Source organism: Humulus lupulus, chromosome 2 (genome assembly GCF_963169125.1).
Source record: "Humulus lupulus chromosome 2, drHumLupu1.1, whole genome shotgun sequence".
NCBI classification, from domain to species: domain Eukaryota; kingdom Viridiplantae; phylum Streptophyta; class Magnoliopsida; order Rosales; family Cannabaceae; genus Humulus; species Humulus lupulus.
Window position 1 is genome coordinate 284687082 of NC_084794.1, and position 15720 is coordinate 284702801.

At 34.6% G+C, this 15720-nt stretch overlaps 2 protein-coding genes, 1 non-coding gene and 1 pseudogene across 3 annotated transcripts; 3 read left to right on the forward strand and 1 right to left on the reverse strand.

The window, feature by feature from the left end:
• Positions 1-3: 3 nt before the first annotated feature.
• Positions 4-2802, reverse strand: LOC133819593 (small ribosomal subunit protein bS1c). The gene is made up of 7 exons (XM_062252876.1): positions 2421-2802; positions 1868-2143; positions 1618-1698; positions 778-1059; positions 574-684; positions 361-447; positions 4-259 (listed from the first exon to the last, which is right to left on the reverse strand). Exons 1-7 carry the CDS (start codon positions 2724-2726, stop codon positions 146-148), a joined length of 1257 nt encoding a protein of 418 aa, XP_062108860.1. The 5' UTR covers positions 2727-2802; the 3' UTR covers positions 4-145.
• Positions 2803-3010: 208 nt separating this feature from the next.
• TRNAG-GCC (transfer RNA glycine (anticodon GCC)) lies at positions 3011-3081 on the forward strand. The gene has a single exon. It is a non-coding gene; the product is annotated as a tRNA-Gly (tRNA).
• A 13-nt stretch (positions 3082-3094) lies between these two features.
• On the forward strand, positions 3095-3186 carry LOC133820388 (small nucleolar RNA snoR114; annotated as a pseudogene).
• A 1759-nt stretch (positions 3187-4945) lies between these two features.
• Positions 4946-6652, forward strand: LOC133819594 (galactinol synthase 2). The gene is made up of 4 exons (XM_062252877.1): positions 4946-5337; positions 5439-5759; positions 5854-5988; positions 6154-6652. The coding sequence occupies exons 1-4, from the start codon at positions 5044-5046 to the stop codon at positions 6436-6438; spliced, it is 1035 nt and encodes a 344-aa protein (XP_062108861.1). The 5' UTR covers positions 4946-5043; the 3' UTR covers positions 6439-6652.
• Positions 6653-15720: the final 9068 nt, after the last annotated feature.

A 15720-nucleotide genomic window follows, 5' to 3' on the forward strand; every position in this document is an offset into this window, starting at 1 on the left:
AAATTGAACAAGTAAAATACTAGCAGTTTATATAATGAACAAAATGATTTTCTGATCAGCTTGGAAGCCTAAGTATGAGTTTCACAACAATTTTCACAAGCATAATAATTAACGGGGAAGGGGAAGTCAAAGATGAAAAATGTGCTTATTCTGAATCTCCATCTTCAGCTTTGGGAACGTCACTAAGATCTAAACCCTCGGCCGGCAAGTCAGACGTAAGAGGGCCCAAGATACCGTCTGAGCTGATGGATAATCCACTCTGTAATTTCAAGCATAAATGCAGAATTAGGTTCCCATATATTTGGTGTCACTGTTGTTCATCATTTAGCCTAAGGTGTCATAATAGTAAATGTTATGTACCTCAGGCTGGAACCGAAGCATATCTGCACGAGCCATGGCTTCTGCTTGAGCTATTCTTTGCCTGAATGTCTGAGCCATCTCCTCAGCCTGTTAGAACAGAACCACAAACATGTGTACAGTTAAAGTCTCAACAGAAACTAAATTTTGGTTGCCAATTATAGATGACAAAGTACAACAGATAACAAGTTCAGGGGTTTAGTATTTAGAGAATACCTTCTCGAAAACAAGCTTTGGATTGCGGATCATATCTCCAGGAGTGGGTTCCAATTTCTTGGTAGAAAGACTAACTCTGCTTCTCTCTCGGTCATGGCTCAGTATCATAACCTGAACCACAAGTTCCAATTTAAATGTAAATTATCAATTTATTTATTTAGTTGACTTAGTAAGTGAAACTCACAGCTTGATTTGGTATCTAACCTTTAGCGTATCACCAGGTTGAAGAACAGTTGCAATATCAGCGACACGATCATGACTGATCTGACTAACATGAAGAAGGCCATTGATTCCTCCGATGTCAACGAAGGCACCATACGGCTTCAGACTCTGGACAGTACCTAGGACCACTGATCCAATTCCTAATTGTGCCTGGCTGTCTTGCATGGCCTTGCGGTTACTGAGAACAAGCCTGGCTTGTTCCTCATCGACCTCCACAAACTTAAGAGGAAGTTCTTTATCAAGAAGGTCCTCTGCAGTTGTTTTCTAGTATGCACAAAAACAGAAAGGTCACAGATTAAGACTTGGTATGATTGGTGCTGCAAAATTTTCATACTAACATCGCTAAATGTCAATAACATTGGGTTGTCATGTTATTTTTTTTTTGAAGAAAACAAAATATTATAACTAAGCCAAATCAGCTAATAATAGAGAATTACAAAGAGCAGGAAGATGCTCCTGTTTAAGAATACAATCAGCTGTGAAATCAGGCGCTATAGCTAAGAAGGTTGTCATGGTTGATAACCCGTAAAAGCTTGAATTCTTAAGGAAATCACACACCATAAGCTGCAAAAGTGACTTCACAAAAGATTTCCATAAAACTTGAATTCTAGAAGAGCAATTGTTATATTCACAATTAATGAGAAGCCAATCTTATACATTGTTGTCCTCATGATAGATTCTTTACGATGTATTGCATAAGGAATATCACTTACAACTGTATCAATATCACATTCCCTACTACCAAAAATATACTAAAGGAAACACAATGAACTTTTGAAGCTAACAAGAGCCTCACAATTGGGACACTGGGTAATGACTAACCGATGATATCTGTGAGAAAGGAACAAAACCCCTCAAGCCTTCGACCACAGCCACCACTCCACCTTTGTTTGCTCCAACAACCTGAGTACATTGTTAAACAACTTTTCTAAATTAAAAACTGTACAATAACAAACTTGACAGTAAATAAAATCAGAAAAACAATCCTACGATCACTTCCACTAGTGATGACTTAAGACATTGCTGCTACCCATAAGAAACAACTCAACTTGCCTGAAATTACAGTACTTACCTTACCCTTAACAACAACATCCTCTGCTTGGAGCTGTCTACACCGCTCCCATGCGAGATCATACTGCATAGTCTTCAAGCTCAAGATCAAGCTATCATCTACTTCATTTTCACCAATGATTACAAAATCCATTTTCAAACCAGGAACTATCCCTGCTTCTTCTACATGCTTTAGCCTGTGGATGGAAGCTTCTTGAAGAGGCAAGTAAGCTGAAGACTTTGCAGTAATATCAACTAATGCTCCACCATTGTCAGTGCAGAAAACAGTTCCCCTCACCTGCAAACATCAATATAAACACAAAAAATTTCAAAACTTTCCATTTAAACACAAACTAGTACTCTGGTAACACTAATATACAGGTTCTTTTTTTCCAATAACATGAATGCACAACCTGCCCCAACCAACTAATCATTATAAACAGCAGAAACATGGCTATAGCAAAAGAAACGCTTCAGTTGGGCACTCAAGTTCATACCCATTTGTCCATAATTCAGGTCGAATCAAAATACATAAAAAAAGAATTATTAACACCAAGAAAGAGAATGAGTGGTACCTTGGTCCCAATTTCAGAATTGAAGTCGTACTTTTCGATAGCAGAGTGAAAATCATCGATGTTAAAAGTGACTCCTTCCATGGGAGTTGTACGGCAACGCTCGTAAGCTTCCTCGAAGAGTTCCTTAAGCTTGAGACGCTCTCTGGTCTGAGCATTGGAAATGGCTACGGCTGAGACAATGGGGAGCAGCGTTGCGGGTCTGTTATGAGTCTGTTGTTGCTTAGGATATGAGAAAGGCTTCGAGAGGCGAGAAGAAGAGAGCGGTGCGCATCTGAGGCCAGTGAATTGCTGAGCCAAAGACGCCATGGCTCAAAGTTCAAATCTTTCGTATGTGGATTGTGATGTGAGAAATTTCTGGTTCTGAGCTAAGTTAGATAAGGCATACTGATACTGTTTTAATTTAATGGCTATATATGTCAAAAAACATGTCTCATCATTCTCACATTATAATTACATCAAACTATATGGTCTAAATTGCAATAAACCATAAATATCAAACTATTGGGCCTTTGCTGGGCCTCAAACAGTTGGGCCTGTTTTAACAATAATACTGGGTTAAGTGTTTTTTAAAGAATAACATGGAACAAGAAGCACCAGTGGTCTAGTGGTAGAATAGTACCCTGCCACGGTACAGACCCGGGTTCGATTCCCGGCTGGTGCAATTTCTAGTGGTCTCGCTGTGATGATTCCCATGCGTTTGATGTGATAGTTGGGTCTATCACAACCGTCTGATCATATTGATTAAGGTTAAAGCGCATCTGAGCTTGACATCTTTTTTCTTTTATTTATTTATTTCTTTTGTTGGTTAATTTTGCCAAACCTTTTTTTTTGCTACGCGTGGAAAGTGAAAATGTGTTAAAACTAGTTATATATGTACAAATTAAATTTATACACGTATCACTATGAATGACCTTTATTTTGCTTTCTCATATTCCACCATTCGCAGCCTATCATACAAGAAAAAATAAAAAATAAAGTGGATGAACATTTTAAAGTATAGATTCCAAGTCTTATGTCATTATGTACACATGTTTAACCAATGTATAAAACTATATCTACATTATATGTATATGGGGAAATAAAGTAATGGATTTTCCATGTGGAAAAAAAAAAACCACATATCACACAACTAAGTGAGTGAGAATGATAGTTGAAACTAGAGCATATTAACTGAATTTTGTATATTCTTGTTATATAAGGTGTATATATTAAGTTCAACCGCCATCTAATATAAGTGTAAAAATATTGGAAAATTCTAGAGTCGTGCACTCCATGTTTTTTGGAGCATTGATGCACTCTTTTTCTGTTTTCAGTACTGGAATAATTTTCTGCGTAATTTTTTTTTTTGATCGTGTACATTGTAGTTATTTAGAGTATTTTGTAAATTTTCAAGAAATTTTGAATAATTTACAATATCGAAAATATAATTCAAACAAGTTATTTTTCATACAAATAAAAAAAAAAACAGTCACACGTGCAACATACTATTTGAACATTATTTTTGACATAGTAAATTATTTAAAATTTTCAAAAAATTTACAGAATACTCTAAATAATTATAATATACATGGTCATGAAAAAAATTCGCCAAAAATCATCCCGGTATCAAAAAACAGAAAAAGTGTGCCCTAGAAATACCCAAAAATATTATTCATTAAACTTATCTTAATTAAAATAATAATAAAAAAACAATAATGAGGTGTGAGAAAAAGGACAATAATAATAATAGAAAGGCCTATAGCTATAGGGGGAGTCTTCTTCATCTTTGGTGCAACTGCAAATACAACTTTAACTTTTGGAAGCTCAGAATATTCATTTATACAGTGTTAGAACCGTGCGGAACATTTTCTTCATTTCTCTTCTTGCTACCTAGTTTGGCTTATTATTATATATAATATTCTTCTACGTACAATTACTTTTAAAATCTTTAGTTACTTAATTTTACAAATAAAAAAGCATGTCTATATATATATATAAATTAATTAAGAATATTAGTAATTACCTTGTTTATACAGATTCTTAATGTAACCCATGCATCCCCATAAACATCTTTACCTCCCATAATAAATCATTTATCAAATCGTTATAAGTTACATTATTATTATAGGACATACTATCGTGTCATTATTGATACAATTTAGTAACGTACATTTTAATTTAAATTAAAATACTATACTCCATATTTATTTGAACACGATTAAACAAATGAATATCAAGTATCTGCTACATGTTTTAATTTAAATTAAAATATGGAAAACCTACTACTAATTCCCATCAATAACTATATACGATGTGATAGAATGCATTTCTCTTAATCAGAGTATAGACTTAATTTAAAAAAAGCTAAAAAATCAACTTTTTCTTTAATCATTCAAAACAAGGAAATATTCCAATTATACGAATATTTAAGATCAGCCACGTGTTGGTGCTAAAATAATGCACACAAATTCTTACCCTTTGAGTAGTCCCACATACGTACTGATGCCTATATAAGAGGCCAGTCCCCCCAACTCTTTGCTCAAACCATAAATTGATTATATCAGTAGCCTATAATACTGAAGTTATATAGTCTCTATTAATTACTTAACATTTAGATATAATATTATTGCCATAATATATAATAATGTCGCTTAGTAACGTGGATGGGGGCTCAAAGAGGGCCTATGTGACCTTTTTGGCTGGCAATGGAGACTATGTGAAAGGAGTGGTTGGGTTGGCCAAGGGTCTCCGCAAGGCTAAGAGTGCATACCCTCTTGTGGTGGCCATTTTGGACGATGTTCCTGAGGAACACCGTCAGATTCTTCGATCTCAGGGATGCATCGTTCGTCAGATTGAGCCAGTCTATCCTCCCAAGACCCAAACTCAGTTTGCCATGGCATATTATGTCATCAACTACTCAAAGCTTCGCATATGGGAGGTACGTACGCACGTAAAAAAGCTATAGCTAGCTAGTATATTATATATATATATATAGCCATACATATATATGATATGTTTATTGATTGTGTATGTATATAGTTTGAAGAGTATGAGAAGATGGTGTACTTGGATGGAGACATACAAGTGTTTGATAATATTGATCACCTATTCGAGTCTCCGAATGGCTACTTCTATGCCGTGATGGACTGCTTTTGCGAAAAGACTTGGAGTTTCTCAACTCAGTATAAGATTGGGTACTGCCAGCAGTGCCCCGAGAGGGTTCCATGGCCGGCGGAGGCAGGCTCACCGCCGCCCTTGTACTTCAACGCCGGCATGTTTGTTTTCGAACCTACTCTTGACACTTACCATAGTCTCTTGGAGGCCCTTGAGATCACCCCTCCTACTGCTTTTGCTGAGCAGGTAATACATATATATAAATATATATGGATTAAGTAACAATATATGAATTGTTGTAATAATTAATATGTATTTTTATACATATATGTATATGCAGGACTTTCTGAACATGTTTTTCAAGGACGTATACAAGCCTATTTCTAATGTTTACAACCTTGTCTTGGCCATGCTGTGGCGCCACCCTGAAAATGTAGACTTTGATGCAATCAAAGTTGCTCACTATTGTGCTGCGGTATCCATCTATCCATATCTATAAGTGGGCTTAACATTTTCTTAAATTCATTTTGCTTCAAAACAAGTTTTTATAAAATATTATCAAAATAAGACCAAAGTGCAAAATAGACTTTAAAATAATTATTTCTACCAATTACTCAATAAATAATTAAAATTTATGTAGGGTTCGAAGCCGTGGAGGTTCACAGGAGAGGAGGAGAACATGAATAGAGAAGACATAAGGACACTGGTGAAAAAGTGGTGGGATATATATAATGACGAATCCTTGGACTACTGCCATGATGATGATCATGAAAGCCCTAATAATGATAATAATACTATTACTAGTAGTAGTTGTGATCATGACGTGGATGATGGTGAAGAAGGTGGCCATGTCAAGCTTGGACCTTTTCTTACTGCTTTAGCAAATGCTGCCATTCCCCGAAATGCTGCACCTTCTGCTGCTTAGTTCAAGTTAAATAACTCTTTTTAATTACAATCTATAATAAGAGTTAACCATATATATATATATAATCAGTATATTTGGAATAAGAAAGTACTATGTACGTGTAGCTAGCTCTCTTAATAATTAGCTATAAGTATTGAAACATTATACACTATTGCTGTGTAACACTTGTACTTTGCAAACGTAATATATATAAGAGTCTATTGTGTGCTTTTAATTTTTGCTATGGTTGCTTTTGTATTTATAATAGCTTCAAATTATGATTGGCTAGTTACACTTTTTATTATATTATTAGAGAAAATATATAATATAAATAGTACCTTCACACACATATATATAGTTCCACGTTTGGACATAATGGAGATAACTAATTTCATTGTTTTTTTTTTCATATTCAATAAACCACATCCATTTTTCTGCTCAAGAATTAGATACCCTGTCAAACAAGAAACGGTATGTGCTTTTGATCAGTGTCCGTACGTAACCTTTTTGAACTTATGGTCTCGTCCAGGATGGTAAGTACCATCACTATTAGCAATTTTTTTTCTTAATATATTGTAGTTTTTTTGGAGTAATTGAAATCGCAATATATTCGATCGCAGATAAAAGTTAACGAAAAAATTATAAAAAATAGGTATTTTAATATATATTTTTGTTTTCTTTTCATTTATAATTTGATTTCGTATTAATTTTTTTTAATATCAATGAAATTATATTAATAATACTATATTTAATACAAAATTATATTTAAAACTTTTAATATAAAAATACAATATTATATATAAATAAATTTATATAATAATATAACATATAACATATTCTTATATGCATAGTTTTATAAATTATTATCTAAATAAACATAATGTATAAATTAAAATTAAAAAAAACATTCACATATCATTACTAATTAAAATATGTCATTTATATATATATATTTATACATAAGTAGTTCATTATACATACATAAGAAAAACTAATAAGAACATACGAATCAAGTTAGTAAGTTACACATAAGCAAAATTAGACTTCATAAATAAATTGCATCAATCTTGCAAACTAGTCGATTTGTAGTGGCAGTAGGTCGTCTGACACTATATACATTTTTGTCAAACCACTACAAAATTAACAAGTAAATATATATTAGATTATTAAGTACTATATATATAGTTTTTCTTAAACAAAAAAAGTATAAAATATAACATACTTTCTTCTTGATAACTTCTACCGGATTTGGTGCATTTACAAGATCATAAATGTATCTTTATACATAAAACCACATTTTGTGCCCATTTGGCAGACGACGAGCCCCTGTGTTAGCAAATTGGACATCCCTGGTAACCTTTTGTGCTTAACCGTGACATATTACAATATGTCAGGAAATCATTAACATAGTCCACAACAACACAAATTTTAAGTTAAAGTCTTCTTCTTAAAATCGTTATGCATAATTTCATTCAATATATTAATTTTTAAAAAAATTGGGCAAAATTTCCTTTATTTCTATAGCATATCCCAAATTATTACTACCTATAAATTCAATTCAAACAAACACAACAATCAACATGCATAATTTCGTCCATAAACCACCACAACACATAGAATTCGCAGAACCTACTTTTCTAAGACACACATGTTCTCAACCTTCTGTTATAATCTTACTAGAAAAAACAAGGCTTATACCGAGATCAAATGTCATCGGCATAAGCCTGAATGTTCTCGGTATAGCTTCTACCGAGAACATGTTCTCAGCACTAAGTCCTCGGTACAGCCGTGTCGGTAGAGGTAAACTTCTACCGACGACATACAATATGTTCTCGGTATAAGTTGTACCGAGGACATGTCGTCGGCAGATAGTGACCAATGTCCTCGGCACACCCAGCCCAAATTTTTCATATTGATGGGCTATACCGAGGACAATGTCCTCGGTATAGAATTAACCAATAATTTTTTTTTTATATATTTGTAATGTTTATTCACTTATTTATTTAATTTGAATTAAATATAAAACAATAGAATCAAATTAAAACACTTATATTTAACATATAAATCAAAACATAAGAGTACATTTACTGAATCAAAATAAAGACTTGTCCTAAACATGAAAATGTAATAATCCATAGTAACAAAATTCACACATAAGTCCTACTGACTCGGTGCTCCAGCATCGGGATCATCAGGTGGTGGTGGGGCACATTGAGATCCCGGGGTGATACAATGAGTCCGAATGTGCTCCTCTAATTGCCGAATACGCTCTCTCATCTCAGACATCTCTTCATCTCTAGTTTGTGGAGGATCAATAGTAAATGGAGTTCGGTCCCTTATGTTAAGGATACGTCCATATCCTTTCTGGTGGCCCCGTCGTTTTCCGAAGACAGTTTGTACCAAAGATATGTCTTTATCTTTAGGCGCACTCGAAACTGGTGTGGAACTCTCAGTATCAGTTGTCTGTGTCTGCTGTGTGTCGCGATATGTACGCAATTCCTCCTATGATACAATGTATAATGTAATTTTGTATTGTAAAAAAACAATTAAAATTTTGAAAAATGTGTAAAAAAACTTAACGTACCCAAGTTTTTTTGGCTGTCTCTGTCACCCACCCTGTGCTTGATTTATGGTGAGTATCCATCCAGCTATCCGGGATGGGCTCAAGTTGCCCAGTCTCTAAATTGCGTTGTCACGTACATATATTTTTATAAAATTAATAATTAAACGTAAATAAGAAATACAAACTAAAAAATAATTAATTAACTAACTTTTTTATAGCGCAACGCTGGGATTGACTGAGAACCTCCATATCTAAGCTCTTTCAGTTTCTTCCTATTTTCCTTGTTGACCACAGAACGTTTCTGCAAAAAGTTATCGTTAGTAATATATTTAATTAAGATGGTTAAGTTTAGCAAGAAATTAATACCGTAATTTCTGGGCGTCGAAAAAATTCAATGGCTTTTTGCCACTGCGTATCTGTGCAACCACCAAAACGATTTTGTGGCCCATTAATCGTTAAATGCTCTTTAATATCGTACTTCCAGTCAGAGTACTTTTTAGCACACGATGTATCAATGCCTCTCAAGATCCCAGGCATGTGCCCTTGTCCATATCTAGTAAGTCCAATATCAAACAAATCATCCTAATTTACAAATATTTATTAGTAAATATGATATATAACATAAAATTAGAATTAACATAAAAATACATAAACTACTTACCTCCAGATGTGCAAGTATTCTTTGTTTCGAGGCATTTGGTACTTTTGACCATTGAGGACAGTCCGGATCTGTGTATTGTCGAACAAGTAATCCGAGCTCTCTTGAGAAATTTGAGCTGTAATCTCCGATCTCTTTATATGTTCTTCCCCGCACATCCCACTCGAGAGGGAGAGGACGTCCCAACTGTTCCCTTTTTTCCCGCGTGTTCAATCCTTTATGGCGTCCACATTTGTTTGGAGGCGCTATTGTATGCAAATTCAATATTTTAAAATTAAAATGGATTAATTGTTAAAATAATGGATTAATTGTTAAAATTTAAGGAGTATATCAATGTGTAAAGTATTACCTCGTTCACAATCAGCTGGGATATTTGACGGTCCATGTGGAGGATCGCAACCTCCACCATCACTCCCGTGAGATCGAGCAATAACATCAGCCATATCTGTCAAATTAATCGATATTAAAATTACATTTCTCGGTTAAAAATAACTATATAAAATTAATTATTGTTAAAAATAATTACTTCAACATATTATAAAATTACCACTTAATAATCACTATAATAATCTTCACTATCATCATCGGTTTCTATGTGTTCATCTTCCTCTTCATCATCTTCATATTCAACTTCCTCCTCCTCCTCCTCCACTTCCTCTTCCTCCTCCTCCTCTTCCTCTTCCATTTCCTCCTCCCTCTCCTCCTTAATTGCAACATTATCTATCTCAACAAATTGTAATGGAGCCCCCGTACGTTCAAAGCTGATTTGTGGCAACGGTCCAAGATCAAAGAATAATTGGAAATTAGAGGAACTAGTGTTGTGCATAACATATACTTCTACATCCTCCGCTTGTTCTTCAACTAGTGGGATGTCCCACACATTTCTGTGATGCACTTCTTGGATGACTTTCCAATAAGATTTATTTTTAAGGTCATCAATGTAGAAAACTTGGTTAGCTTGAGTTGCTAAGATACATTTATCATCTTTGAAGGCCTCCGAATTGGTTTTGATACTCGTTATGTTTTGCTCAAACTTTAATCCTGAAGACCGATTAGTGTCAAACCATTTGCACTTAAATAATACACAGAACAACCAGAAAGATATGACATCAATAAAACTTCTTCCAACTGGCCGTAATAAGTATTATTTTTGACTCCCGCTACAGAGAGTCCACTATTTTGAGTTTTGCGATTCTTGTCCCTGTCATAACACAAAAATCTTACTCCATTTACAACACACCCAGGGTACGACGCAACGCGAGTTGAAGAACCGTTTGCTAAAGAGATTAATTCTACATGTACTTCCAAGGAACCTGTTTGTCAAAGATGATAAATCTTATTATAAAACCAATTAGGAAATTCCTCTCTATGTAATTGGTCTAGGTTTTCAACACTTCTAGTTTGTAGAATTTCCCTATGCTCTTTGCAACAAACAAAAACAACAAATTTAAGAGCTACTAATAAGTGTTATAATAAGCATGCAATGAAATGATGAACTACTTTAATTACTCACTGAAGATATGGCAAGATCTCATTTCAGTTGTTTAGAATATACCAATCCGCTATTTTCTTCACTTCATCTTCCAAAATTGTCAAGGATTTCTTACCAATTGGACGACCCTGAGATCAAAAGACCGACATATTTTTAAGTGATGGACCAACATCTACATTTCGGTCTGCACGATTGAACTTTGTCTCAACACCTTTCAAGTACATGGAGCAAAATGTTAATGCCTCATCAACCACATATCCTTATGCTATTGACCCCTCTGGACGTGCTTTATTACGGACATAATTCTTCAATTTTTTCATATACCTTTGAAAATGATACATCCACCTCATGTGAACCGATCCTCCAAGTATTGCTTCTTCCGGTAAATGTATTAGTAGATGGACCATGATATCGAAAAAAGCAGGTGGGAAAATATTTTCTAACTTGCAAACAATCTCAACAATTGAAGTTTTGACTTTTTCTAAATATGAGACTTTTAAAATTCTCGCACAAATGAGCTTGAAGAAAGTGCATAACTCAATAATAGTTGTACTCATCGATTTCTCTAGGAATGCATGCACACCAACTGGCAAAAGGCGTTGCATAATGATGTGGACAATCATGCGATTTCAAACCAGTGATCTTATTGTCATTGTCAATCACATTTTTCCTTAGGTTAGATCCAAAACCATCTGGAAACTTCATTGATTTAAGAAATCGACAAAACTTTTGGCGATCTTCAACAGTGAAAGTGAATTTGGCCGCAGGCTTTTGTATCCGACCATTCAACTTCCTCAGCTGTAACTCTGGTCTCATCTTCATCTTCTCCAAGTCTACTCTGGCACTAACTATGTCTTTGGTCTTATTCTCCAGCCCAACTATTGTGCCTACTAAACTGTCGCACACATTTTTCTCAACATGCATAACATCTAGATTGTGTCGCAACATTATGTTGGCCCAATATGGGAGATCAAAAAATATACTTTTTTTCCGCCAACCTACTTGCTCTTTTGTACGCTTTCTTTTTTGGCTGCCATAACTGACATGCTTACCATGAAGAGAATTAGGTATAAAACTCATTTGTGTGAACATTTCTTGCATGGTTAATGGCTTTGGTGGTAGTCTTTTTTCAACGACACCATATGTCCTCTTGTCCCTTCTAATGGCATGTTTGATTGGTAAAAAATTTCTATAGCCATAAAAAGCAACCTTCTTTTGTAAACGAATAGATGGTGTTGCCACATTGCAAGTAGAGCAAGCATGATAACCTTGGCCAGTCCATCCAGAAAGGCTACTCCTTGCTGGGTAATCGTTTATAGTCCACATCAAAGCTGCCCGAAGAGTGAAGAAACTACCATCGATTGCATCTCGAGTCTGTACACCAGTCACCCATAATTCTTTTAACTCATCAATCAATGGTCTTAAGAAAACATCAAAATCTTTTCCTGGCGAATGAGGTCCCGGAATTAATAAGCTCAACATGAAATTAGTTTCTTTCATGCACAACCATGGTGGCAAGTTATATGTCGTCAACACAACCGACCACATACTATAAGAAAGACTCATATTACCAAAGGGATTGAATTCATCTACAGCCAATCCAAGCCGCACATTCCTGGGTTCCATTGCAAATGTTCTTTTTTTATACGTTTCTCGTGATGCCATCTCATATGTTGAGCAATGTGCCTCGATGCATATTTTCGCATTAACCTAGGGGTTAAAGGAAAATAATGCATCACTTTATGAGGCACTTTCTTGCCCTTGGTGTTCTTGTCCACCCATCGATCCTCCCCACAAATAGGACATTTGCTTTTTCCAGCATGTTCTTTCCAAAACAGTGCGCAATCATGCTTGCAGACATGGATTGACTCGTAGCCCAATCCAAGTTTCCGCAACAACCTTTTTGCTGCATAATGCGATTTTGGAAGCTTATTTGGGGCTGGAAATGCATCATGTAACAACTCCAGCATTCCATCAAATATTTTGTTGGGAATTTTTCCCAACACTTTGAAATGCATTAACTTCACTAGGAAATTCAATGATGTATAATTTTGACACCCGGGGAATAATGGAGCCTCGATCTCAGCAAACAAATCGTTATAATGTTGCCCACCCCTGTAGTCTGTTGTAGGTATCTCTTGATCGCGCTCATTCTCTTCATATTCGTCATTGTCATTTTGCATAACATCATTGAGAACATCCATCATTTCATCTTCATCATTTTGATCTATCACTTTCCTCATTGGTATTATTTCATCCTCTCCATGTCAATGCCAATTGGTATATTTCCGTAGAAAACCATTTACAAAGAGATGATTTTCTAATACATCAATCGTTTGAAATTCAACGTTGACACACCTCCTACACGGACATTTCACCAATCCCCTTGATTCAACGCACTGCCGAGCTCTCTGAAGAAAATCCATCACACCAGCCTCATACTCATCGAATAATCGATCTGTCAAATTAATCCAGCTCTTGTCGATCGACATTGTATGAATGTAGCACTGCACGGAACACTAATCATCCACTACAAGAAATTCATCTTTTACCTACCAATTTTTTACCTACCAATATTTATGGGTAGATAAATTATTATTTACCTACAATTATATTTTTGTAGCAAATATTCGTAGGAAATTCTCGTTTAAAGTAGGTGGGGTTATAAATTTTATTTTTACCTACCATTACTAATCGTATGTAAAGGCTTTACCTACCATTATGTTTGGAGGGAAATTTTATGTTGATTCCCGCCAATATTTCCCTCCAATAAAGCTGATGTGGACGCTGACCAGACCGCTGACTCACCCCTTAATTAACACGTGGACCACTTATTGTGTCACACGTGTATCATTTTTTTTATTTAATTTTTTTTTAATTTTTTTAAAATAAAGGATTTATAAAATCCTTTTTTATATCCTTCACCCTTACCCTAATATAACCTAACCCTAATTCTCTTCCTCACACTCGATCGAGTTCCTCTCTCCTCTTCCCTCGACCGCCTCTCTGCTTCTCTTTACCCCGACCGCCTCTCTGCTTCTCTCCCCGACCGACTCGCTGCTTCTCTCCTCTTCTTCTTTACCCCGAGCGTCTCTGTTTATCTCCTCTTCGTTCGACTGATTGGTTATACGAGCCCCCGCTCTCTGTAATCGATGAGCCGCCGCCCCTCTGTATTTGACGAGCCGCCGACCTCTGTTTGAACCGTGGCCTCCCTTTCTAAACTGTGGCCTTCCTTTCTGAAGTCATTTGATTGTATAGGTATTGGGTTTTATTTTGTGATAATTTTTTCTATGAGTTATTTTTGTTGGTTTTTGTTGTATCCAAAATAGGGTGTTTTAATATTTAAACTCGCAAGTGCACGAATCGTTTCGGAATATAATGTTCATGTAAGTACGAGGTCGAACCCATGGGAGTTGACTAACATCAAAAGAAACTATTTCAAACAAAGCAAGAATATTCTAACCTAGTTCCAAATATTTGATGAGATTTTGTTTTAGAAAAATAAAAAACAATTAATAAAACGATTTAGGATTAAATAGAAAAATGGTTTTCAAAAGATATATGTAAAATAAAATTATTAAGATATTAGAATCCACAAAATGCAAGTTCAATAGTATTTATAAGTATATTGATTCCCAAGTTTTGATATAGTTGAAATAAATCACACTATATATTTTTTTCAAAATATATTTTCTATTCAAGCACAAGTTACTCTTTCAAAAATGTAGGATTTTTCTTCACTTATATAAGATATAATTTCTAAGCATTAGTTGTGTTACAACCTAATGAAACTACAAAAAATCAAAGAGATTATGTTTAGGCAAAATATGATACTTATGCTCTAAGAATTAGATGTGAACAATTTAATGAAAAACATTTAATCAAAGAATATCATATTTTTGCATAATGAAGAACTAAGTGTAATATGCTTTAACACTCAATAATAGATGAAAAATGCATATCTTTGATAGAAAAATCCATAAACAATGTTGTACAAATGGGAAATCAACATACAACAAAAAAATACTATCTAGTTACATTTTGCTTCATCATTATCTTAATAACCTTTGAAAAAGATTAGAAGCTCATAACTAGATTGAAATAAAAATTACAAAATAACATACTTGACATGCTCTTCAAAAGATGAAAATGGTAGATAGAAAATAGTGAAAAGAAGAGAGAAATATGGAGTGTAGAAGAGGTTGAAAAAAAAAGATGAAGAAGAAGAGCCCCCCAAATGGTCTTACAAGACTCTATTTATAGGCAAAATGTGGAGATTAAATTAATCAAATTAAAATAAATAAATTGATTAATTTAATTGTGTTGGGAAGTGGTAGGATAAATAGAGTAAGTGTAAGGGTATTGGAAAGATGAAATGTTTGGTTGGGTAAAAAGATTAGTGAAAAGCTAGGGTAAAAAAAATAAATTAGGAATGTTTATTTAGGTAAGAAAAATAGGAAAAAGTGAATTGATATTTGAGTGAAAAATATTGGGAATGAAAATGTGATTTTTGGGTCTTTTTGGTGGTTGTTATGCTTGGTCTAGGCTGGACCGAAATGGGCTTGGGCCTGCTTTGATGGAGAGAAAAGC

What these genes read in the sequence shown, in the direction of transcription:
- LOC133819593 (XM_062252876.1), bottom strand. Translation starts at nt 2,726, where the DNA reads ATGGCGTCTTTGGCTCAGCAATTCACTGGCCTCAGATGCGCACCGCTC. An exon ending in ATTCTGAAATTGGGACCAAG is followed by an intron (nt 2,144 to 2,420) that starts GTACCACTCATT and finishes TGATGTTTGCAG; the next exon opens with GTGAGGGGAACTGTTTTCTG. An exon ending in ATGTTGTTGTTAAGGGTAAG is followed by an intron (nt 1,699 to 1,867) that starts GTAAGTACTGTA and finishes CAATGTACTCAG; the next exon opens with GTTGTTGGAGCAAACAAAGG.
- LOC133819594 (XM_062252877.1), top strand. Translation starts at nt 5,044, where the DNA reads ATGTCGCTTAGTAACGTGGATGGGGGCTCAAAGAGGGCCTATGTGACC. An exon ending in CAAAGCTTCGCATATGGGAG is followed by an intron (nt 5,338 to 5,438) that starts GTACGTACGCAC and finishes GTATGTATATAG; the next exon opens with TTTGAAGAGTATGAGAAGAT. An exon ending in CTACTGCTTTTGCTGAGCAG is followed by an intron (nt 5,760 to 5,853) that starts GTAATACATATA and finishes ATGTATATGCAG; the next exon opens with GACTTTCTGAACATGTTTTT.